Here is a 23,851-nt window from a genome sequence, read left to right on the forward strand (position 1 = left end):
CTACGTCATACAATTTTCAAAAGTCTTGTGAAGAAATAATCAGTATGGGTTTCGTGGCCTTATTTCAGTGAGAATTTTTTTTTGTATTTTCACAAACCACGCATAATTGTCATTATCTCGAAACTACAAACTTTTACATACATGCTGCTGATATATTATTGTAGCAGAGTTTGTGCTGAATACAGTGTAATTAGACTTTAGCCATGAAAATGTCACTAGTAACAGAAAAAAACACAAATGTCAGAGCATGTCAGAACACCTCCAGGGCCCAGAAAACAGCTCAGACCCCAGAGGGTTAATATGAATGAATGAATGAATGAATGAATGAAATCTTTATTTCGAACAATTAAAAAATGAATTATACCAAAGACAGCAACACATTAAATATCCATCAATAAAAATAAAACAAAAACAAGAAAAAACAACAACAAAAAAACAAAACGATTTTTTAGCATAATAATCACACTGTTCGAAAAGGGATAGGTAGAAGCTCTAGGCTTATCAAGACCTACAAAACCTAATATTTTTCCTTGTAACAATGTATGATTTGCAAAAATGAAAACTGCTGCTTCTGTGTAGATGAGATAAGCAAAGTGCATGCGCGTTGTGCACATGCTACATTGATTATGGCCAAGCATGCACCCTTAAAATAGCATATGAATAACATGGACTAACGCGCCACTGACCAAGGCTGTATCTCAATACTAGTTTTACTTGATCTTAGTGCTGCGTTCGATACTATAGATCATACATTACTCTTAGATCGACTACAAAATTATACTGGTGTTCAAGGACAAGCACTAAGCTGGTTCAAATCATACCTATCTGACCGCTACCATTTTGTCTATTTAAATGGAGAAAAATCGATCATAACTCCAGTAAACTATGGAGTGCCGCAGGGATCTGTATTAGGCCCTCTGTTATTTTCCATATATATGATGCCACTTGGAAATATTATAAGGAAACATGGAATTAGTTTCCATTGTTATGCTGATGACACTCAAATATATATTTCATCACGGCCGGATGAAAACGCTAAATTTTCCAAATTGACAGAGTGTGTTAAAGATATAAAAGATTGGATGACGCGTAATTTTCTTTTATTAAATCCAGACAAGACAGAGGTAATACTTATCGGTTCAAAAAACCGCCCACAAAACCTCGCACAATACAACTTTAACATCATAGGATGTCCTGTTACTTTATCCTCTACAGTAAAAGACCTGGGTGTTATACTCGATTGCAACCTGTCTTTTGAAAATCATATTTCATATGTTACAAAAACAGCCTTTTTCCACCTTAGAAACATTGCTAAGCTACGTAATATGCTATCAGTTTCTGATACAGAAAAGTTAGTTCATGCATTCATGACCTCGAGACTGGATTACTGTAATGCTTTATTAGCTGGTTGTCCTGCATCCTCAATAAAAAAGCTACAGTTAGTCCAAAATGCCGCCGCTAGAGTTCTTACGAGATCAAGAAAATATGATCATATAACACCGATTTTATCATCACTGCATTGGTTACCTATAAAGTTCCGTATTAATTACAAGGTATTACTACTGACTTATAAAGCCCTACACGGCTTAGCTCCAGTCTATTTAACGGATCTTCTATCACCCTATAATCCATCGCGCTCTTTAAGATCACTAAATTCAAGGCTTTTGGTCATACCTAGGATATCCAGAACCACCAAAGGAGGGAGAGCATTTTCACATTTGGCTCCAAAACTCTGGAATAGTCTTCCTGATACTGTTCGTTGCTCAGACTCGCTCTCCCAGTTTAAAACTAGATTAAAGTCGCATCTCTTCAGCCAGGCATTCATATAATCCTACAGATCAAACTACAATCCGTCCTCTTGCTCATAAATGCCAGAGGAGAACTGGCCCCCGACTGAGCCTGGGTTCTCCCAAGGTTTTTTTTCTCCATTAGGTCACCTGATGGAGTTTTAGGACACCATTAGGTCACTTGATGGAGTTTTTCGGTTCCTTGCCACTGTTGCCTTTGGCTTGCTCAGTTGGGGATATTTTGGGGATATTTAATCTAATTTTATCAATCAATAAATTCCTCTTGAAACAAACTTTGTTGTATTATTTTAATTTAATACTGTGAAGCTGCTTTGATACAATCTGTATTGTGAAAAGCGCTATACAAATAAACTTGACTTGACTTGACTTGACTTGACTAGGTTTTTCCTGGTCAGTGGTGGAATTGTTTTCTAAACCTGCAAAATAGCACCAGGGAACGTTTGCGCCGGAACACGCCTCCTCTTTGCGCTGAACCGCCCCGGGAGCACAAGTGTATTTCCTAGTTTACCGACGTGCGTCTGTGGAGGGAAAAGTCCGCTGTGTCGGTGTACAAAGTCAATTGCGCTGGGTACAAGATAGGGCCCATTATCTTTTTACATTACTTGAATGGTGTGTATTTTCATTATTACTGATTTTGCACTCACAGTAAAATTGTTTTAATCTCTTTCAGTCTTGCTGGCTGTAATCTTTCCGCTCAGGATTGTGAAATTGTGTCATCAGGTCTAAAATCCTCAAACTCTGTCCTGAGGGAACTTGATTTGAGTAACAATGACCTGCAGGATTCAGGAGTGAAGCTTCTCTCTGATGGACTGAAGAACACAAACTGTCAGCTGGAGATACTCAGGTGTGTAGTAATAATACTTAGCCATGTATAATCTTTGATAAGAGGCCATATACTCTGGATGCTATGTATTTTTTCAATTAGCAGATGACATTAAATAGCTTATGATAAGAGGAGCAGCTCACCTCACCTTTGCCTTAGTGGCATAGTGGCCACACGTAAACACAGCCATATAGATCTACCATTGATAGTAAAACAAATGTGCCACTGTCTCCCTAACTAATATGAAAAAGTCACTTTAGAGCTAACAGTGTTCTAACAATCTAATAATTTGATTGATTTATTTAATGTTCAAGTATGTGTGAAAATTCTGCCATTTGCTGAATTATGAAAACATTCCAAAAGTTTCCATCATTTTGACAGATAAAAAAAAAAAAAAAAAAGGTATCTGGTCTATTGAGTTTCTCTTAGTTACAAACATTCCCACTGTAAATGATAATAGGGAGAAGTAGTGAAGAAAAGGTGAGTGATGATTAAAGGAGAACTCTGTAACTCTAGCGAACTCTAGTCACTTCTTCGCTGATTTTCCCTTTTGTTGTCGCATGTTTTCCCCACGAGCTCCCCCTACAGCTGTGGGGGGGCGTATATTTCACAACACAGTCGTAAAAAACTCACTTGCAGCGGCCTCCTCCCCCTCTCTACCGCTGCTCATGTGCGTTTGTTTTGATCGGAGCAAGCCAACTGTATCGCGTGGAGCTATGTCTACCGAGGTGGGTCATCTGGTAATACATCATACATGCGTGTGTGTTTATGTCGAATTGCCGTAAAGCAATTTGTGTTTCGCGCTCGTTCTCTTCTCGTTCTCGGTTCTCACGAAACTTCCAATTTCACTTTGCCGGGACGGCAGTGCGCAAGTTGCAAGGTTGGTTTTCCGCCTGGGAACGCTGGGGGGAGCGGGGAAAGTCACCAATATCACCAGAACAGGTTGTTTAACCATCCAAATGATTTCTAGACAGTTTTATTAAGTTAAAAAAGTTACCAAGTTCTCCTTTAAAGGGAGAAATAAGAGACTCCAGGTATAGTCCAGTGGAATAACTCATGACAAATTCATTCAATTGGATCACATTTTCTGTTTTCCACATTAAAACAAATGTGGAAACATATGAGAAATACAGCAGTTACACTGGTTACATTTACAAGTTACTATAACATAAAAGCATAGATTTGGCTTAAACATGAAAATTGTGTAATTTAATCATCCTCACGTTGTTTCAAACATATGAGATTTACTTTCTTCTTCTTGCAACACAAAAGGAGAGAATTTGCACGATGACCAAGTTGCTGTCAAGGACCAAAAATGACAAAAAACAAGAATAGATTTCAGATCCTCTCTCTCTGTAGGTTGTCGGGCTGTATGGTGACAGAGGAAGGCTGTGGTTATATGTCTTCAGCTCTGAGTTCAAACCCCTCACACCTGAGAGAGCTGGATCTGAGCTACAATCACCCAGGACAATCAGGAGTCAAGCTACTCTCTGACAAACTGATGGATAACAACTGCTCACTGCAGATACTCAAGTAAGGACAATTATCCCTTTGACGTGTACAATCAGACAGATGTGACTAGAACTTTCAAGTACATTATGTGATCAAATGCTAAATTCAAATCTGCTTTCTCGCTTTGGCTGGCGCTGAGCTAGAATGGATGCATAAGGAAAGAATGGATGCCCTTATGTATCACAACTGTCTAGTGTTTTCAATTTTCAAATTTATAAAAACATACTGATGTCTGAGGAAGTGGCAATAATAATCCTTTTCAAACATAATTTTATTCACATCAAGATAGACCCAGTTCACCAGCCACTTAATTTCGTGAGAAGTGGATGCATTTACTTTTTGTAAACCTAACAGGTCTGAGCCTGGTTGCAAGAAACCTCTTAAGTAAGGGTATCACCGAGGGGGAAAAATCCCTGAGGCAAGGGAATTCTTTAAGACCGTGGCAACAAACGTCTTAACCCTCTGAGGTCTGAGCTGTTTTCTGGGCCATGGAGGTGTTCTGACATGCTCTGACATTTGTGTTTTTTTCTGTTACTAGTGACATTTTCATGGCTAAAGTCTGATTACACTGTATTTAGCACAAACTCTGCTACAATAATATATCAGCAGCATGTATGTAAAAGTTTGTAGTTTTGAGATAATGACATTTATGCGTGGTTTGTGAAAATACAAAAAAAAATTCTCACTGAAATAAGGCCATGCAACCCATACTGATTATTACTTCACAAGACTTTTGAAAATTGTATGACATAGCCTTGAATATTTGCTCCAAAACTATGTGAAAATCACCCTGACTGCTCATTCAGATAAGACAATATATTGATTTAAAATTTCGAAGACGTGTTTTGTGTGACAAAGCCATATGCGAAGAGGCGTGATCATCTCATTAATATGTAAGCTTTTAACACCTGAGAAAGACAAAGACACTCCCCTAACTGCCCTATTAGGAGCGATCAGGCCCTGTCATTCAGAGCAACCTTGCACAAAGAATGAGGAGATTTAAAAAAGAATGGCTTTTAGATTGTTTGGATTTATTTACAGCACAACACAATCCAAAAATACAAATGACAAAAGAGCACATTGAAAACAATGATCCAAAGACAGAGACCTTTGTGCCATTCCTAAAAACATTGTACATACCTTTCATTTCCAAGGTGTTTGATTTTCACTTTACCATGTTCATGTACAGAGACTCATGTGAATGTTGAAGTCAGCAGGACTCAGTTGCATCTGGTCCCTGAAAGAAAAAAAAAAAGAAAAAACTGTGAACATAATGATATCAAGAGAAACTATAGGGCTGCACGATTTTGGGAATAGATTTTAGATTTTTCTGGTTAAAATTTCTTTTTAAAATTCACAGAATACACACACACACACACGTTTCCAACAATATATAATGAACACCAGGTTTGTTGTGCCTTGTAGGCATAGGCTACGCAGTGCTGCATAAAATAATAATAACAATAAATTAAATCTTCCAAAAGATTTCAAGAACAACTACGCTAGAGAAAAATATATTGATTATCATATGTTACTTCAAATGTTTCCATTCGTTATGATGATATGAAATGAGATAATAGTAAAAACATAAAGCCTAATGTTTGGTGCATTTTTCCTTTCAAACGCAATCGCGCTCCAAAATATGATACATTAAAACCCACAGCGCGCTCCAAAATATGATACTCAGACCCACAGCGCGCTCCAAAATATGATACTCAAACCCACAGCGCGCTCCAAAATATGATACATTCAAACGCCATCGCGCTCCAAAATATTAAACATTATGGTTATACATATCTATGTTTGAGCAGATATCCACAAACAGTATTTAACAGGAAACACGGGTCTAAATAGTATAATATTCACCATATACAGTATCTAGCAACAGTTCAACTGCAATGTGAAGTTTATGCAACAATACCATAAACTAATAAGTAAGAATTTCTTACCTTACATCTTTCTAGTCTTCAAATCGCGTTCTTCTTCTTCTGAGGTAAATCCATGTAAGCTCACAGCGTGTCTTCCAAACTCGACGAAAAGCAGAGACTTGTGAAGTGTTTTGGTGTTTTGTGTTTGAGGTAACGAGGGCGTTCGCGTTCCATGTGGAGATTTGCATGTGAATCTCTTTTGCGCGAGTGGGCGTGTCGAATTAAAAAGTAATTAGCAAGCGTTTGAGATACTGGACATCCTGTTGGTTTTATACAAATTACTTAAACAGAGAATATTTGTTTTCAGTTTGAATCCGATCATTTAAAAGTACACACTTAAATGTGTATAAAGGTTGCAGGCTCATAAATGTGTGAGAAGGATTCGCTGAGTTTTGTTTCAGTTTATAGACGTGCTCAAGAAAAAAAAGTTCACCGCGACGGAGAGGCAGAACGCACACCCTGTTTATTTTCTTTATTTTACAAAAGCACAATGTTTTGATTTGATTGTAAGTGGACACATACACAAGTAGAAATATCACAGATTCTTTTTTTTTATTTCTTTTTTCTGTATAACCATAAATGACGGAGTAATTTAAGTTTATGTTGCTGCTATGTGAAAAAAATCCAGCAAAACGCATCGACGCGTTTCTCGACCTCAGAGGGTTAAGCATCACCCTTACCTAAGTGTTTAAAATAAGCATTTTAAGCTAGTTTCTGGCAAAACATTGCAATGGAGAAGTACAACAAAATCTCCCACAATAAACAGAACATAACGGACCACTAATTTTAACCAAGTTGAACATTTACACAACAGTGTTGTTTTTGGCAGCCCTTTTAGTTTTAGTCTTAGTCTTAGTCTTTTGGACGAAAATGCTTTTTTAGTTTTAGTCACATTTTAGTCACTTATAAACTTGATAGTTTTAGTCAAGTTTTAGTCGACGAAAACGCAAAAAGGTTTTAGTCAAGTTTTAGTCAATTTTAGTAAAAAAAAAAAAAAAAGTAACTTAGTCTTTAAAAAATTAATTTAGGCTAAAAAGTATTGGACATGGGCTTGTACAGGTTGTAGCAAGTGTTGCAATTCATAACATTTTTTTGGGGGGGGAAAATAACCCCTTAATGATGACTTCTGGTGAATATTGTGGAAACTAATTGATACATTTAGATAAATATATTTCATACCTTATAGCATATTATAATACAACTTATTAGGCCTATATATTTATAGAATAGCAAAGTAGGCCTAATCAATATACAAGACTGAACCACATACAGTGAGGAAAATAAGTATTTGAACACCCTGCTATTTTGCAAGTTCTCCCACTTAGAAATCATGGAGGGGTCTGAAATTGTCATCGTAGGTGCATGTCCACTGTGAGAGACATAAAAATCCAGAAATGTATGATTTTTTAACTATTTATTTGTATGATACAGCTGCAAATAAGTATTTGAACACCTGAGAAAATCAATGTTAATATTTGGTACAGTAGCCTTTGTTTGCAATTACAGAGGTCAAACGTTTCCTGTAGTTTTTCACCAGGTTTGCACACACTGCAGGAGGGATTTTGGCCCACTCCTCCACACAGATCTTCTCTAGATCAGTCAGGTTTCTGAGCTGTCGCTGAGAAACACGGAGTTTGAGCTCCCTCCAAAGATTCTCTATTGGGTTTAGGTCTGGAGACTGGCTAGGCCACGCCAGAACCTTGATATGCTTCTTACAGAGCCACTCCTTGGTTATCCTGGCTGTGTGCTTCGGGTCATTGTCATGTTGGAAGACCCAGCCTCGACCCATCTTCAATGCTCTAACTGAGGGAAGGAGGTTGTTCCCCAAAATCTCGCAATACATGGCCCCGGTCATCCTCTCCTTAATACAGTGCAGTCGCCCTGTCCCATGTGCAGAAACCCCCCCCCAAAGCATGATGCTACCACCCCCATGCTTCACAGTAGGGATGGTGTTCTTGGGATGGTACTCATCATTCTTCTTCCTCCAAACACGGTTAGTGGAATTATGACCAAAAAGTTCTATTTTGGTCTCATCTGACCACATGACTTTCTCCCATGACTCCTCTGGATGATCCAAATGGTCATTGGCAAACTTAAGACGGGCCTTGACATGTGCTGGTTTAAGCAGGGGAACCTTTCGTGCCATGCATGATTTCAAACCATGACGTCTTAGTGTATTACCAACAGTAACCTTGGAAACGGTGGTCCCAGCTCTTTTCAGGTCATTGACCAGCTCCTCCCGTGTAGTTCTGGGCTGATTTCTCACCTTTCTTAGGATCATTGAGACCCCACGAGGTGAGATCTTGCATGGAGCCCCAGTCCGAGGGAGATTGACAGTCATGTTTAGCTTCTTCCATTTTCTAATGATTGCTCCAACAGTGGACCTTTTTTCACCAAGCTGCTTGGCAATTTCCCCGTAGCCCTTTCCAGCCTTGTGGAGGTGTACAATTTTGTCTCTAGTGTCTTTGGACAGCTCTTTGGTCTTGGCCATGTTAGTAGTTGGATTCTTACTGATTGTATGGGGTGGACAGGTGTCTTTATGCAGCTAACGACTTCAAACAGGTGCATCTAATTTAGGATAATAAATGGAGTGGAGGTGGACATTTTAAAGGCGGACTAACAGGTCTTTGAGGGTCAGAATTTTAGCTGATAGACAGGTGTTCAAATACTTATTTGCAGCTGTATCATACAAATAAATAGTTAAAAAATCATATATTGTGATTTCTGGATTTTTTTTTTTTAGATTATGTCTCTCACAGTGGACTTGCAAAATAGCAGGGTGTTCAAATACTTATTTTCCTCACTGTAGATGTGAAATATAAAGGCTATCATGATCATTTAGCCAACAATGAACCATGGATTTGTTTAGTTTATAATACGTTTTATTTTTAACTTAAACAAATACAACATATAACATTCAAAACTCACCGGCTTAGACTGCATTTGAAGAAAAATAAACACAACAGTTTTCTGTAGCCTTGTGTGTGAACTTATTCAATAAAATTATTAGATTATCTCCTGATGCGTGCTGCTTAATATCACACACTCCGCCGTGACAAACAGAAAAAACTCGACGGCATATGGTACAATTGGCCTTGTATTCATTGTCCCTCACGCATTCCAGCCACGGGTAGTCATTTTCCCATTCAATTTTACATTTCTGTGCTCTTTTCTTTTTCGCCGGCTGCTCGGAGGTAGTCATTTTTACATTTCCCGCTGTTGTCACTTGTCATCATCGTTGCTACGATACGTGACTCACAATGACTGAAACGACCATTTAAAAGGGCATTCTCTGATGATGTTCCAAGATGTTAAAAACGCTATGCTGATCATAGACAAACAGGGGGAGAAATTAATATCTACCGCACCGTCGGGTTTTTTTTCTCATAGCCTACAAATGTCTTCGTTCATAGTCTGACATATTAGAAGCTATGTGTCTGTCATGGATTTGCACTGAATTGATTCTCAAAAATACGGAACAAAGTGCGTTCCGTATCAGTTCAATACGGAACAAGACTTTATTGTGTCAAATACGGGACGATTCCGTACTATACAGAACGGTTGGCAACCCTAATTGAACGTCAGACTTATAATCATTTTCTTTCCGTCTCGTCTCGACAACGAAAACTCGAAAACGTCTCGTCATGTTTTAGTCACCTTAGAGCCATTTTTAGCTAGTCATCGTCGCGTTATCGTCATAAAAAAAATCCACTGTGATAAAAAAAAAAATAAAAAAAAAAACTTTGGTGTTTATTCAATTTTATTTTTGGACAATACACCCTGTTTCATGTCATACTTTCAACAGGCTTATTTTGATCACTAAAAATTCACATTGGCACTTCCTCCTCCTCAATTAACATGAAATCATCCATCACATTTGAGTTCAGCAGATGACTTAATTTGGGACTTAACATTTCGATCCTTAATTTTTCAGGGCTAAATGGACGTTGTTGCAACACATAACAGAACTTAAGGGAACTCAATTAATTAAGGAAACACACTTCATGACTGTCACAGTTCTGTTCTGTCTGAGTGTTTTTGTCACTGGTCACATGTTTTCCTTTGTTCTGTTTTCCCGCCACTCCTTGGTTTCCATGGTTACCCTCATTAGTTAATTTGTATCACCTGGTTTCTCGTTAGTCTTGTCAGCTGTGTCTTGTTTCCCTGATCTGTTCTCCCTTGTATTTAAACCCTGAGTTTTGCCTTGTTCAGTGTCGGTCAATGTTTTATGTTAGGCTTTCTTTGCCTGAGCACTTCCTTGTTTTTGTTATATTTGAGAATTAAAACCTTGGAATACTTCATCTTCGAGTTTGCCTCCTACTTCATCCACCCAGGAGCCTGACAGATTGACCGACCAAGGAAATGGATGAACGCCTCAAATTCATCCTCGTGGCTCAGGAGAACCACGAGTTATCAAGTTTCTCCAGGAAGTTTGTGGAACTCGCCCTCAAAAGCACTTTGGAGGACAAAACCCTCAGCGTGCTGTTCCGGGTCGGGGTCACTCTCCATCAACATCTCAACCTCCCAGACACCACCGGACTGAGTTGGAGAGAGACTGTGTTCCGGTGTCTGGTGAGTGTTGCGTCCCGGTCCGGAACGCCACCGTCTCCAGCCATCTCCGCCACGCTATCCATCCTCATCCATAGTCCAGCCGAGCCTGCACTTCACGCCAGTCCAGCCAAGCCTGCACTTAACGCCAGTCCAGCCAAGCCCGCACTTCACGCTAGATCTGCCGAGTCCAAGGCAGTATGCGCCATGCCCGCCGAGCCTGAGACTGTGAGCGTCATGCCCGCCGCGCCTGAGACAGCAAGCGTCATGCCCGCAGAGCTTTTGTTTTCTTTGATCCCGCCGAGTTTGCAGCTCCCTTCGCCGCTGGTCCCGTCCAGCTCAGAGCCCTCTTCGCCGCTGGTCCCGTCCAGCTCAGAGCCCTCTTCGCCGCTGGTCCCGTCCAGCTCAGAGCCCTCTTCGCCGCTGGTCCCGTCCAGCCCAGAGCCTTCACCGCTGGTCCCGTCCAGCCCAGAGCCTTCACCGCTGGTCCCGTCCAGCCCAGAGCCTTCACCGCTGGTCCCGTCCAGCCCAGAGCCTTCACCGCTGGTCCCGTCCAGCCCAGAGCCTTCACCGCTGGTCCCGTCCAGCCCAGAGCCTTCACCGCTGGTCCCGTCCAGCCCAGAGCCTTCACCGCTGGTCCCGTCCAGCCCAGAGCCTTCACCGCTGGTCCCGTCCAGCCCAGAGCCCTCTTCCCCGCTGGTTCCGCTCAGCACAGAGCCCTCTTCGCCGCTGGTTCCGCCCAGCTCAGAGCCCTCTTCGCCGCTGGTTCCGTCCAGCTCAGAGCCCTCTTCGCCGCTGGTTCCGTCCAGCTCAGAGCCCTCTTCGCCGCTGGTCCTGCCCAGCACAAAGCCTTCGCCGCTGGTCCTGCCCAGCACAAAGCCTTCGCCGCTGGTCCTGCCCAGCACAAAGCCTTCGCCGCTGGTCCTGCCCAGCACCGAGCCCTCATCGCTGCCCAGCACCGAGCCCTCTTCACGGTCCCCATCAGCCCGGTCAGAGACTGTTTTTAATCATCCCTCTCTGGTACCCGGGACTTTCCACAAGTATTTTTTAGGGGGGGGCCAAAGGGCTTCATCCTGGCCACTCGAGGGGCCACGGTCACCCGAAGGGTCTTATCCGCCGCGGCCACCCGAAGGGTCTTATCCGCCGCGGCCACCCGAAGGGTCTTCTCCGCCGCGGCCGCCCGAAGGGTCTTCTCCGCCGCGGCCGCCCGAAGGGTCTTCTCCGCCGCGGCCGCCCGAAGGGGCTTCTCCGCCGCGGCCGCCCGAAGGGGCTTCTCCGCCGTGGCCGCCCGAAGGGGCTTCTCCGCCGTGGCCGCCCGAGGGGTCCGCACCGCCGTGGCCGCCCGAGGGGTCCGCACCGCCGTGGCCGCCCGAGGGGTCCGCACCGCCGTGGCCGCCCGAGGGGTCCGCACCGCCATGGCCGCCCGAGGGGTCCGCACCGCCATGGCCGCCCGAGGGGTCCGCACCGCCATGGCCGCCCGAGGGGCCGCACCGCCATGGCCGCCAGAGGGGCCGCACCGCCATGGCCGCCAGAGGGGCCGCACCGCCATGGCCGCCAGAGGGGCCGCACCGCCATGGCCGCCAGAGGGGCCGCACCGCCATGGCCGCCAGAGGGGCCGCACCGCCATGGCCGCCAGAGGGGCCGCACCGCCATGGCCGCCAGAGGGGCCGCACCGCCATGGCCGCCAGAGGGGCCGCACCGCCATGGCCGCCAGAGGGGCCGCACCGCCATGGCCGCCAGAGGGGCCGCACCGCCATGGCCGCCAGAGGGGCCGCACCGCCATGGCCGCCAGAGGGGTCTCCGCCGTGTCCACGCCCTCAGTCTGCTCCTCCCTGGAGGCTTCCTGCCATGTCTCCCCCGTCAGCCTCCAGGGCGCCCACCCTCCCACCCCTTTGGTCTTTCTACGGCGCGAGGACGCGCCTACCGGGAGGGTGGAGTTATGTCACAGTTCTGTTCTGTCTGAGTGTTTTTGTCACTGGTCACATGTTTTCCTTTGTTCTGTTTTCCCGCCACTCCTTGGTTTCCATGGTTACCCTCATTAGTTAATTTGTATCACCTGGTTTCTCGTTAGTCTTGTCAGCTGTGTCTTGTTTCCCTGATCTGTTCTCCCTTGTATTTAAACCCTGAGTTTTGCCTTGTTCAGTGTCGGTCAATGTTTTATGTTAGGCTTTCTTTGCCTGAGCACTTCCTTGTTTTTGTTATATTTGAGAATTAAAACCTTGGAATACTTCATCTTCGAGTTTGCCTCCTACTTCATCCACCCAGGAGCCTGACAATGACAGCCTTAAGGTAGAGTCCTGCACGGGTTCGGGTACTCGAGTTCGAGTACTTTCACTTTTAAAAATTCCTCATAACACGCGCGCACGATCTGCTTGCAGTCGTCGAGATGGATGCTGAGGAGTTGAAGAAAAGAATAGCTAATGGAGATTGTAAAGTTGTCGACAATACGTCATCAGAAGTCAAGTGCAGTGTGTGGGAGAAATTTGGAGTTATCTGAAGAAAACAATATTGTGAAAGGCTTTCCTGCATGCATTTTCGTGTTGGATAGCCGCAAATGTAGAACTTCATCGCCGAGGAAGCACGCAGATAACTGTGGTAACAAACCAAGCAGTTCTATCGAACAGTATTTTTCAAATTTAACACTGATTAATATTTGTGAAGTGTGCAGGGCGTGTTTGAACCCAAAATTGTCAGATGTAGGCTAGACGAAATTGCCTGGCAGATATAGTGTTGTAGCCGCGTCAGTTAGGCTACTCAGTTTTGTGGTAACGTTAGCCATGTTCTTCATGTACCAATTGTGTTAATTGTCGTTATAACTTCTGTATGACCTGGCAATAAACATTTTTGTAATTGTGTCTATAATGTGATTGGTTAAACTGATTTTATTTCGGGTGCGAGTCGGGTGTCGGTTCTATTTTAAGCGGGTTGGGTCGGGTGCGGATTTTAATTAGTGCTGTTGACGGATAACGGGTCGGACGCGGTTTGAAGCACTGCGGGTATGGGCGGGTGCGGATTTACAAAATCGGACCCGTGCAGGACTCTGCCTTTAGGTTCCTTAAGTGGACCTCTAGGTTTTTTTCTTGCAACCCATGTTTCACTAAGAGTACCCTTAACCTTATAACTATAGTTTTCTTAACTTAAGGGCTTTCATGCAACCCGATTCTCAGCATTGCAGTGCAAACTAACATGGTAGCGCACGTCAAGCATTATAGATCAACTAACATGATCATTAGGTGTTTGAACGACAACATAAATTCACTTACATGCATTTAAGAATCAGAATTTCAGATATTGAAAAAATTAAATGGAAAAATTAAACAAAACCGATATATTATATTGTGGCTGCATTGTGTCACATGACTGACAACCTTGATATGCGTCACCATGGAAATAATAAACCTTAATGTTTGCAATGTTTGATTGTCTACCGATCGCTATCGGCCGATAATCACTTCTAATGATTTGATCGCTGATCTCTCAATTTGCCGTTCTCAAAAACCGGTCAGTCATGTTGACAATGTGTAAAGACGCGCTTGTGCTGTGCATGTGCTGTGCGTGTGCTGTTGTGCAACAAAATATATTGGTATCGGCAGATACTGCTTTCTGTGATTGACGATCGTTGATCGGTTCTTACAAAGACATTGATACACACATGTGAAGCTTCTTTAGAATGATAGGAAAAGTGCTATACACATACATTTGACAACTCTATATTTAAGTGTTCAATGTACTAATGGTTCGTTTTGTCTGTATGTTTGTGTTTTAGTTTGGATCACAAAGGGCCCTTCTGTATCAAACCAGGACTACGCAAATGTAGGTTCTTCCTCTGACAAACTCTTTCACATGAAACAAATGTGATTAACAAACTGTTTTTAATATCTGTCATCTTGTGTTCAGATGCCTGTGATCTCACACTGGATCCAAACACAGCAAACACTCAACTCATCCTGTCTGAAGAGAACAGAAAGATCACATATGTGAAAGAGCGTCAGCCGTATCCTGATCATCCAGAGAGATTTGCTGGTATTCCTCAGGTTATGTGTCGAGAGAGTCTGACTGGACGCTGTTACTGGGAGGTTGAATGGGGCCTTGGGGACGATGAACGGGGTTCCTGGGCTCATATAGCAGTGGCCTATAAAGGAATCAGCAGGAAAGAATGGGCTGTCTGTAAGTTTGGATACAATGACAAATCCTGGTGCCTTTTCTGCAATAGTAAAGCATTCACTGTCTGGCACAATAATGTGAGCAATAACATACCAAACCATGTACCACAATCTAAAAGAGTAGGAGTGTATCTGGACGTGTCGGCCGGCACTCTGTCCTTCTACAGCGTCTCTGACACACACACACACACACTCACACACATATACACGTACAACACCACATTCACTGAACCACTTTATGCTGGATTTAAGGTTTTTGGGTCTGAACTGTGTCTGTGTCAGATTTAACAACAGAGACACCATTGACAACGCTTCTACCTCCATTATAATCTTGGTAAAATGGCTATAAGTGGAGAAGTTTGATGAAACTTGTGAAAATCAGTATATACAGTATGTAATTGTCATGAACCAGGTTTCTCTCTCTCCTATTTAGTCACACACACACTCACACACACACATTTCCTCACGTGCTCTCTCTACTTCAGCTGTTCCTCATTATTACCAGCATTTGCGTTGATCTTCTCACACCTGTCCTCCCTTTCCTCTTGATTATGTTTGCTACTTCTAGCCTTCTCTCTGTCTGCTACCTTGCAAGATTATTTCATATCAAGCTGATGTCCGAGATTCCTATTTCTCTCCAACTTTGTCAAGTCTTGTCTGAGTCCTGTCGGAACCCTATTTGGTGAAGTGTTTTCTCATTGATGGCTCTATGTTCGCTTAACCTGTGCTTTGCCCAGTTACCCTGCTGCTGAAGGCTGGCCCAGCTCTGCTTCCAGCCTCCCGCTATCTGCTACTGTTACAGAGTCTGCACGCTGACCACTGCTATCCAGCCCAGGGTTTCCTGTCTACTTTTGTTACTTATTTATCAAGAAGAATATTTCTGTTGAACTGCCTTTTGCCCGTATCGTGGCCAATTACCTTGGTTATATTAAAGAAACTTTATTTACCTGCACTTCGCTCTTGGGTCCTCTGTTCTCCACCTGACAGTAATGTAAATATACTATTTAACTACAAATGTAGCAAATGTTACATTGAGAAAAACATGCTGTAAAACATGAATGTGTAAAAGCACTAAACCGCCAATCATATGAAAACAAATGTGACGTCTTTATTGAGAACTTTCGGTATCAAGTAAGATTTCTTTAAGAGTGAGTGTTGTACATTTTTCCTATTTACATTAATTGTAGACTTTTGTTGATAGTGCATCTCTTTTTACACATTTTTTTTTTTGTATTCTCTTTTTATTGAAATGTGGCATTGTATACACTGTTGGTCTATTCTCAATAAAAAAGTAAATTGCTCTGTAAGAAAGGCTTAAAGGGTGTGGAAATCGATTAGCGAAAACAAACACTGACTAGAACTGGAATTTTCTGTGTATGAATAGCTTTCGTCTCTTGACTGTCAGAGACGAGACAAACTACTTTATAAGACACAAAAATACTGCAATACAGATGAGACGAACGTCTTGAAGTGTCTAGAACATTCACATTCACAGATAAACTCAGGGTAAACATTCTCTGGTATTTCATGATATGCTACAGCTTCTTAGTTTTGATCTCAATTTATGAAATCAGAAAAGTTCATAAAAGCATAACAGGAGGGCGGTGGACCCTTGTGAAAAAGAAGTGTGCTTAATTGTATTGAAAGTGTACTTTTTGTGTGCTTAAAATAATCAAAGTATACTTTTTGAAAAGTGCACTTGCAGATAATATAATAAAATTAAAATTAAAGACCACTTAAGTGTACTTAAAGGGAATACACTTTCATCACAATATTTATAAACACACTTAAGTACAATTTTTACAAATGCACTTTGTAATAATATCTAATTAAGTCTAATTTAAAGTAAGTACACTTTCATCACAATATTTCTTAACACACTTAAATACACTTTTAAAAAATGCACTTTGTAATAATGTCTAATTAAGTTTTACTTAAAGTAAGTACACTTTCATCACAATATTTCTTAACACACCTGAGTACACTTTTTAAAATTGCACTTTGTAATAATGTCTAATTAAGCTTAACTTAAAAAAGTACACTTTCATCATAATTTTTATAAAAACACTTAAGTGCACTTTTTACAAATGCACTTTTTAATAATGTCTAATTAAATGTTACTTAAAGAAAGAACACTTTCATGACAATATTTATAAACACACTTAAGTGCATGTTTTAAAAAATGCTATTTGTAATGTTTGCTAAGTTTTATTTAAACATACATTTTAAATAATTATGATTTATAGTGTTTTAAATTTATTAAAGTTAAAGTTATAAGTTATTAAAGGGAATTTATTTTGATGTATTGACTAAAATATAAAATAACAGTTTTAATGGAAAACATGGAAAATAATTGATTTTAATTCCAACTCAAGTGTGTTGTCCAAAATGTATTTGTTAATGTATTTTAAATGTGTTTTGTCTATAATATATACTGTGTGCATTATGCAGTTGAAATGTATTTTTCCAATACATCTGCTTATACAGTATAATCCAGTACAACTTATTGTTGACATTTTATCACCAGCCCTTGCTCTATGAACTCAACTAGTGTCAGCTTTGTACATAATATTTGAAAATAAAATGTTATATATGAGAGGAGTCTAATAGTAATGTGTTGTAGCTACTTTACATCTGTGAACATAATACTTTCAATATCATTATGTTGTTCTAAGTCAATTAAACACACATTTAAAATTGTATTAATTGCGAGCAAAAGTTAAACAAATGTAAACAAAATGAATTTGCATTTAAATTCAGTTAAATACATTTAATTTTAATCACACTAGACTACATTGAAAAAAAAAGATTAACTTTTAGTTAGGTTAATGAGTAAAGTTTTGTGAACTTACAGAGTTTAACAACACAATGAGTTAGAACAACTTAAACAGAAAAGCTGAAATAACATTTAACCAAGCATGATATATGAATATGTTGTTTAATGCGCATGCGCGAGAGTTTGAAAAATGCGCTATGTTTTGCGATCCGTTTGCGATGCGTGATGATACTGAAGCTAGCCAAACGAGAACAAAAGGAGCACCACGTTTGGATGTTTGTTTGCAGATGAGACGGTATGCTGTAAATAATCAGTCAAGTAGATATTGATGCTTTCTTTAGTTAATTTTTTTTTTCACCGTAACATGTCAGTTGCTGAGTGCATTTTATTCGCAGATATTATAAACTCAATAGACTCGGGAGGTGAATTAATCATGTTTTCAATAATTTATATATGATTGCATTCTAATAATGTCTTACATTGTAATGTGAGGAAGGCGTGTGTGTGGTCGTGTTCGAGGAATTTGGTTGCTGATTTTTTTTTTTAACTAAACCGACTTTTTAAATTATTTTAAACAAGCTACTAAACATTTGCTGAGTGCTGATCCAATATTGTAACACTCGAAGACGTTTATATACATTTAATACAAATAATCAATCTTATAACCACCATAAATATTTAATATATTACCCACCTCTAGAAAAAATGCTTGTAATGTGTTCAATTTCATTTTGTATTTAAAGAGTTGTTCAATTACTATTTGTTTTGGAATATGTAATATTTTTGTGTTTATCTGGATTTAAACATTTATTTTGCAGGATTAGTTCATATTTGTTATTGGAGATACAGTGCAAGCGGTGTGTAATCACAGACCTGTATTGATGAGGTGATGTTACAAGATTTATCATGACAGCACATCCTGATCAAGCTAAAACACTACGTTCAAGTCACTAACTATCCCTATAGCTTTTAAATGTTTTGAATCTTTTGCATATAATGTGCAAGTAATAAATTCCCACCTGTGCATTTACACATGCCCCTATAATCATCATATATTTTATAGGTAACAAACCAAAGGAAGAAGGCTTGCAGCATTGCTGTGTCAACCATGGTAAATACAGGAACAGGAACATCCTTCATGAAGATATGTGGGGCAAGCTTAAAATGTAAGAATACCTTTCTTAATTTGCATTGGTCCTGGGTTTGCATGGGTCATATATCTATATTTGTGTAATTAATAAAGTTATGCTTAATTCCCTGTAAAGTAGCAATAAAAAGGTTCTCTATTTTTAATCACTTTAAGCCCAGTGTCAGTAAAGATGGCGTAGTCAGTGGAATCCTGGTGTGTGTGGGAAATAGAAGGAACCTTGCCCAGCTTTCTACTACGATGTGGCCCTGATGACTGAGGTAATCAATCACATCACACATTCATCAACAGTTAACAGTCAAAAGTTTACATACACCTTGCAGAATAAACTGCTTCATCAGGGTAGTACTAAATAAAGATAAAACGTATACATTTTTGTGATCCCTATATTATTGCTAAAATTGTTAAAGGGATAGTTCACTTTGAAATTAAATTTTGGTATGTTTTAGCTTACCTCAAGGGCATCCAAGATGTAGGTGTCTTTTTTTCCGCAGTAGTTTCAATTTTGATATTTTTAGGTCAAACCGTTCTTGTCTGTCAGTCATATAATGCAGGTCTATGGTCATTATCTCAAAACACAAGCACAGAGTCCAAATTAAAACAATTCCCCGTCGTCCAAATTAAACAATTCCCCATCGTAAGTACACATTGATGGCCTAAGACACGAAACGAGCGGTTTGTGTGAGAAAACGAACAGTATTTATATCGTTGTTACCTCTTGAACACAGCCGCGCCCAGATGATCTGAGGGCGCGGGCGTGTATAGATATATACACTAGATGTCGCTTGGCTACGGTTTCGTTCCAATGAACTGCAGTAGCCAAGGCGACATCTAGTGTATATATCTATACCCGCCCGCGCTCTCAGATCATTTGGACGCGGCTGTGTTCAAGAGATAACAACGACATAAATACTGTTGGTTTTCTCACACAAACCGCTCGTTTCGTGTCTTAGGCCATCAATGTGTACTTACGATGGGGAATTGTTTAATTTGGACGACGGGGAATTGTTTTAATTTGGACTCTGTGCATGCTCTTTGAGGTGGTGACCATAGACCTGCATTATATGACTGACAGACAAGAACGGTTTGACCTAAAAATATCAAAATTGAAACTACTGCGGAAAAAAAGACACCTACATCTTGGATGCCCTTGAGGTAAGCTAAAACATACCAAAATTTAATTTCAAAGTGAACTATCCCTTTAACATTTTGCAGATACTGCAAGGTGTATATCAACTTTGAAGCACAACTGTATATCTATCTCTTTCATTCAATTGAGCCAAATATAATAATGGACTGGATCTGTATTATAAACAGATTTTGTTTTTTTTGTTTTTTTCCTTAAGGCATTTTTTCTGACTTTCCTGCATCTTTGAAACATTTCCATTCACATATACTCTGGAGAGCATCTGGGACATTGACATAAACAGCACTTTCCAACAACTTAAAAAATTGGGGGACAAATAATTTTGGTTTTTGTGCTTTTGGAGTTCTTCAGTGTTTTTTTTTTTGACAAACTTAGATTCACTGTAATGCTGGAGTAAGCATGTGGTCCTGTTTAATGTTGGTGCTGGTAAAGGTTTAAAGGGATACTCCACTTTAAAATGAAAATTCTGTCATCATATACTCACCCTCATGTTGTTTCAAACCTGTATGAATTTCTTTCTTCTGCTGAACATCCCTTTAAGAGCTAAATAACAAGGTTCAGTAACTTTTAATTAGGTCTCATTTGTTAATATTAGTTTATTTTTTAGCCAACATGATCTAACCAAGACTAATATTATCTTAAAGTATTATTCATTCTTAGTTCATGAAGTAGGTAACTAATATATTTTTGTAAAGCATTACCCAAAGGTCTCTTTCCAAAACTGTTTGTGTTTATGCATAGTGTTTCTTGGGGTTTTCTTGTGCATCAACAGAAAGGTTTGTATGTACTTCTTTTAGAGATTATTTTGTCAGTAAATTTAGAGGGTTTTACAGTTAGTTTTGTTGATTGTAACATTGCATTTAATTCACACTTAAGTGTATTGTTAACTGACATTAAAGTATATTTTAAATCACATTAATTGCGTGTCATTATATTGTGTAGTGCACTTTAACTATATTTTGAAGATATTAGAAGCAATTATGAAAGTAGATATAAAGTTGTATTAAGTACCAATTAAGTTGTTCCAAAAAATCACTCTTAATGGCAACTTATTGCATTTTATTTCAACTTAATATGTGATATATTTTAAATTAATTACACTTAATGTGCATTCAGTGTGTCGAAAACATTGCATTTAATTCACACTTAAGTGTATTGTTAACTGACATTAAAGTATATTTTAAATCACATTAATTGCGTGTCATTACATTGTGTAGTGCACTTTAAGTATATTTTAAAAACACTAGAAGCAATTATGAAAGTATATATAAAGTTGTAATAAAGTACCAATTAAGTTGTTCCAAAAAATCACTCTTAATGGCAACTTATTACATTTTATTTCAACTTAATATATGATATATTTGAAATTAATTACACTTAATGTGCATTAAGTGCGCCTAAAAGATGGCATTTAATTCACACTTAAGTGTATATATTTAAAGTATATTATTTATGTAATAAGTACACTTTATAAAAGTACACTTAAGTGCACTTTTTTTTCACAAGGGCGAAGCCTATCATGAGAACTGGTTTGTGGAATGCGAATGTAAAAACAATAAACCGGTTCCTCTAGATACCGTTTGTTTACTGTAAAGGTTCGGCCTGTTTTTTACCTGAAATTTTCTTAGAAGAAGGTTGAGTGTTTACCTATTGAAATGATGAGTCTGAAACAACGCAGTCTTGTTTGTACTGTAAGTTTAATAATTGATTTAATAACTGTAATTAGAATTCAGATTCATTAATTTGTTTATCATATGAATAAATAACTGACGACACTATGAATGTTAACGTTAAAGAAAAGAGGTCATAACACTGTTATGCACACATAAACAGAAGCATTTCTCTTAACTTGATTGTGATTAGACGATCTGATGATCATTTAGTGCCACCTTCTGGACAGAGAACTATCAGACAAACACATGCATTTTAATAAGAGATTACAAGAGCTGATTAATCATGAAGAAAATTACAATTTGAAATTATACTTCACAAACTGTTGGAACATTTAACATTGTTTCTTTTAATATGTATATCTTTATAAAACATTTATTTGCATATTTTAAGCTCAGGGTAGCCACACCTTTGCAGTACAACAATTTGAATGACGAATTATAAATTCTACTAAAGATCTTATAGGCTACATCAGACACTTTGTTTTACAGAAGTATGAACTCAGCAAAAATCCACATAAGCAAATACTGAGACTGGGCCACAGACCATAAAGAGAGGAACAAAATCAGCACATGCTATCAGGTTTGAAACTGGAACACAAAAACTGATGCGCAAATGACTATTCTAGCTTTGTGCTTGTGCACATGCCATTCATTTCTTTTTAATGACACTCCTTATGTCTGCTTTTTGATGAAACAGGAAGAACAGAACCATAAAACACACAGAAGTATCTTTCAAACAGTTACAGACACGGACAATCCTATGATCAATATATTTCAAGGTAAGTTTCAAGGTAATTGTTTTCCAGCTATAGTTATATGGATATGATTCAGACAAGGTTTCATCATAAGTTAATTTTACTGAATTTTAAAAATGAAATTAATATCTTAAGGACATTTCTGTATGAAATTGTGCTCTCTTTCCATGAAATGAGAAATACCTCTATTTTTGTTTTCTTCCAGTTGCGCTCCATTTTTCTGGCTGCTCTCTTAAGGGCCTGAGTGTGCTCATTGTACCACAGTGTTGGACTATTTCCTTTAATCTTCTTTAAGCGCAACGGAGCAACTGTGTCTAAAGTGGTGGAAAAGAGAGAGTTAAATGTTTCTGTCGCAATATCGAGTTCTTCTAGGCTATCCGGGATGCTGAGATGATGAAACTGATCAGGAAGATTATTAATAAAGCAATCTTTAGTGGCAGAAGTGATAGGTCTAACATATTTATAACACAGAGTCGGCTTTGCAGCTGTTACGAAACTGCTCCGAGACTCAAAGAGGAGATCCAAATGCAGCTTTATTTATATAATCCAAAGGCATAATCCAGTAAACAGGCAATGGGTCAAAACACAGGTAGACAGTCCAAACAAACAAGACAAAACAAAAACAAGACAGGCAGGGGTCAGAGGCAAGAGAGTAATCCAAGGAACAGGCAAGAAATCCGAATAAACCAAAAGACAAGAAACCAGGGAAACCACTCGGAATTGCAGTGTAACACTTAACCCTCTGAGGTCTGAGCTGTTTTCTGGGCCCTGGAGGTGTTCTGACATGCTCTGACATTTGTGTTTTTTTCTGTTACTAGTGACATTTTCATGGCTAAAGTCTGATTACACTGTATTCAGCACAAACTCTGCTACAATAATATATCAGCAGCATGTATGTAAAAGTTTGTAGTTTTGAGATAATGACATTTATGCATGGTTTGTGAAAATACAAAAAATTCTCACTGAAATAAGGCCATGGAACCCATACTGATTATTTCTTCACAAGACTTTTGAAAATTGTATGACATAGCCTAGAATATTTGCTCCAAAACTATGTGAAAATCACCCTGATTGCTCATTCAGATAAGACAATATATTGATTTAAAATTTCTAAGACGTGTTTTGTGTGACAAAGCCATATGCGAAGAGGCGTGATCATCTCATGAATATGTAAGCTTTTAACACCTGAGAAAGACAAAGACACTCCCCTAACTGCCCTATTAGGAGCGATCAGGCCCTGTCATTCAGAGCAACCTTGCACAAAGAATGAGGAGATTTAAAAAAGAATGGCTTTTAGATTGTTTGGATTTATTTACAACACAACACAATCCAAAAATACAAATGACAAAAGAGCACATTGAAAACAATGATCCAAAGACAGAGACCTTTGTGCCATTCCTAAAAACATTGTACATACCTTTCATTTCCAAGGTGTTTGATTTTCACTTTACCATGTTCATGTACAGAGACTCATGTGAATGTTGAAGTCAGCAGGACTCAGTTGCATCTGGTCCCTGAAAGAAAAAAAAAAAGAAAAAACTGTGAACATACTGATATCAAGAGAAACTATA

General features: G+C 39.5%; 1 protein-coding gene and 1 long non-coding RNA gene across 4 annotated transcripts in view; both read left to right on the forward strand.

Moving 5' to 3' along the window:
• LOC309495382 (NLR family CARD domain-containing protein 3-like) overlaps positions 1-15,732 on the forward strand; it is a 76,976-nt gene extending 61,244 nt beyond the window's left edge. For both annotated transcript variants that reach the window (XM_082165087.1, XM_082165085.1), the window contains exons 3-6: positions 2,479-2,652; positions 3,991-4,164; positions 14,386-14,432; positions 14,517-15,732. In XM_082165087.1, coding sequence (XP_082021213.1) covers positions 2,479-2,652; positions 3,991-4,164; positions 14,386-14,432; positions 14,517-15,070 — 949 coding nt within the window. In that variant the 3' untranslated portion in view covers positions 15,071-15,732. The remainder of the gene's footprint in view (positions 1-2,478; positions 2,653-3,990; positions 4,165-14,385; positions 14,433-14,516) is intronic.
• A 2,637-nt stretch (positions 15,733-18,369) lies between these two features.
• Positions 18,370-20,484, forward strand: LOC309495504. Of its 2 annotated transcripts, XR_014204700.1 has the most exons (4): positions 18,374-18,444; positions 18,622-18,724; positions 18,862-18,965; positions 20,052-20,484. It is a non-coding gene; the product is annotated as an uncharacterized lncRNA (long non-coding RNA). The 2 variants fall into 2 exon arrangements; XR_014204699.1 differs by having other exon boundaries at positions 18,370-18,724.
• The last annotated feature ends 3,367 nt before the right edge of the window (positions 20,485-23,851 follow it).

The sequence above is a fragment of the Leuciscus leuciscus genome, assembly GCF_965113295.1.
Source record: "Leuciscus leuciscus genome assembly, chromosome: 3".
Classification (NCBI taxonomy): Eukaryota; Metazoa; Chordata; class Actinopteri; order Cypriniformes; family Leuciscidae; genus Leuciscus; species Leuciscus leuciscus.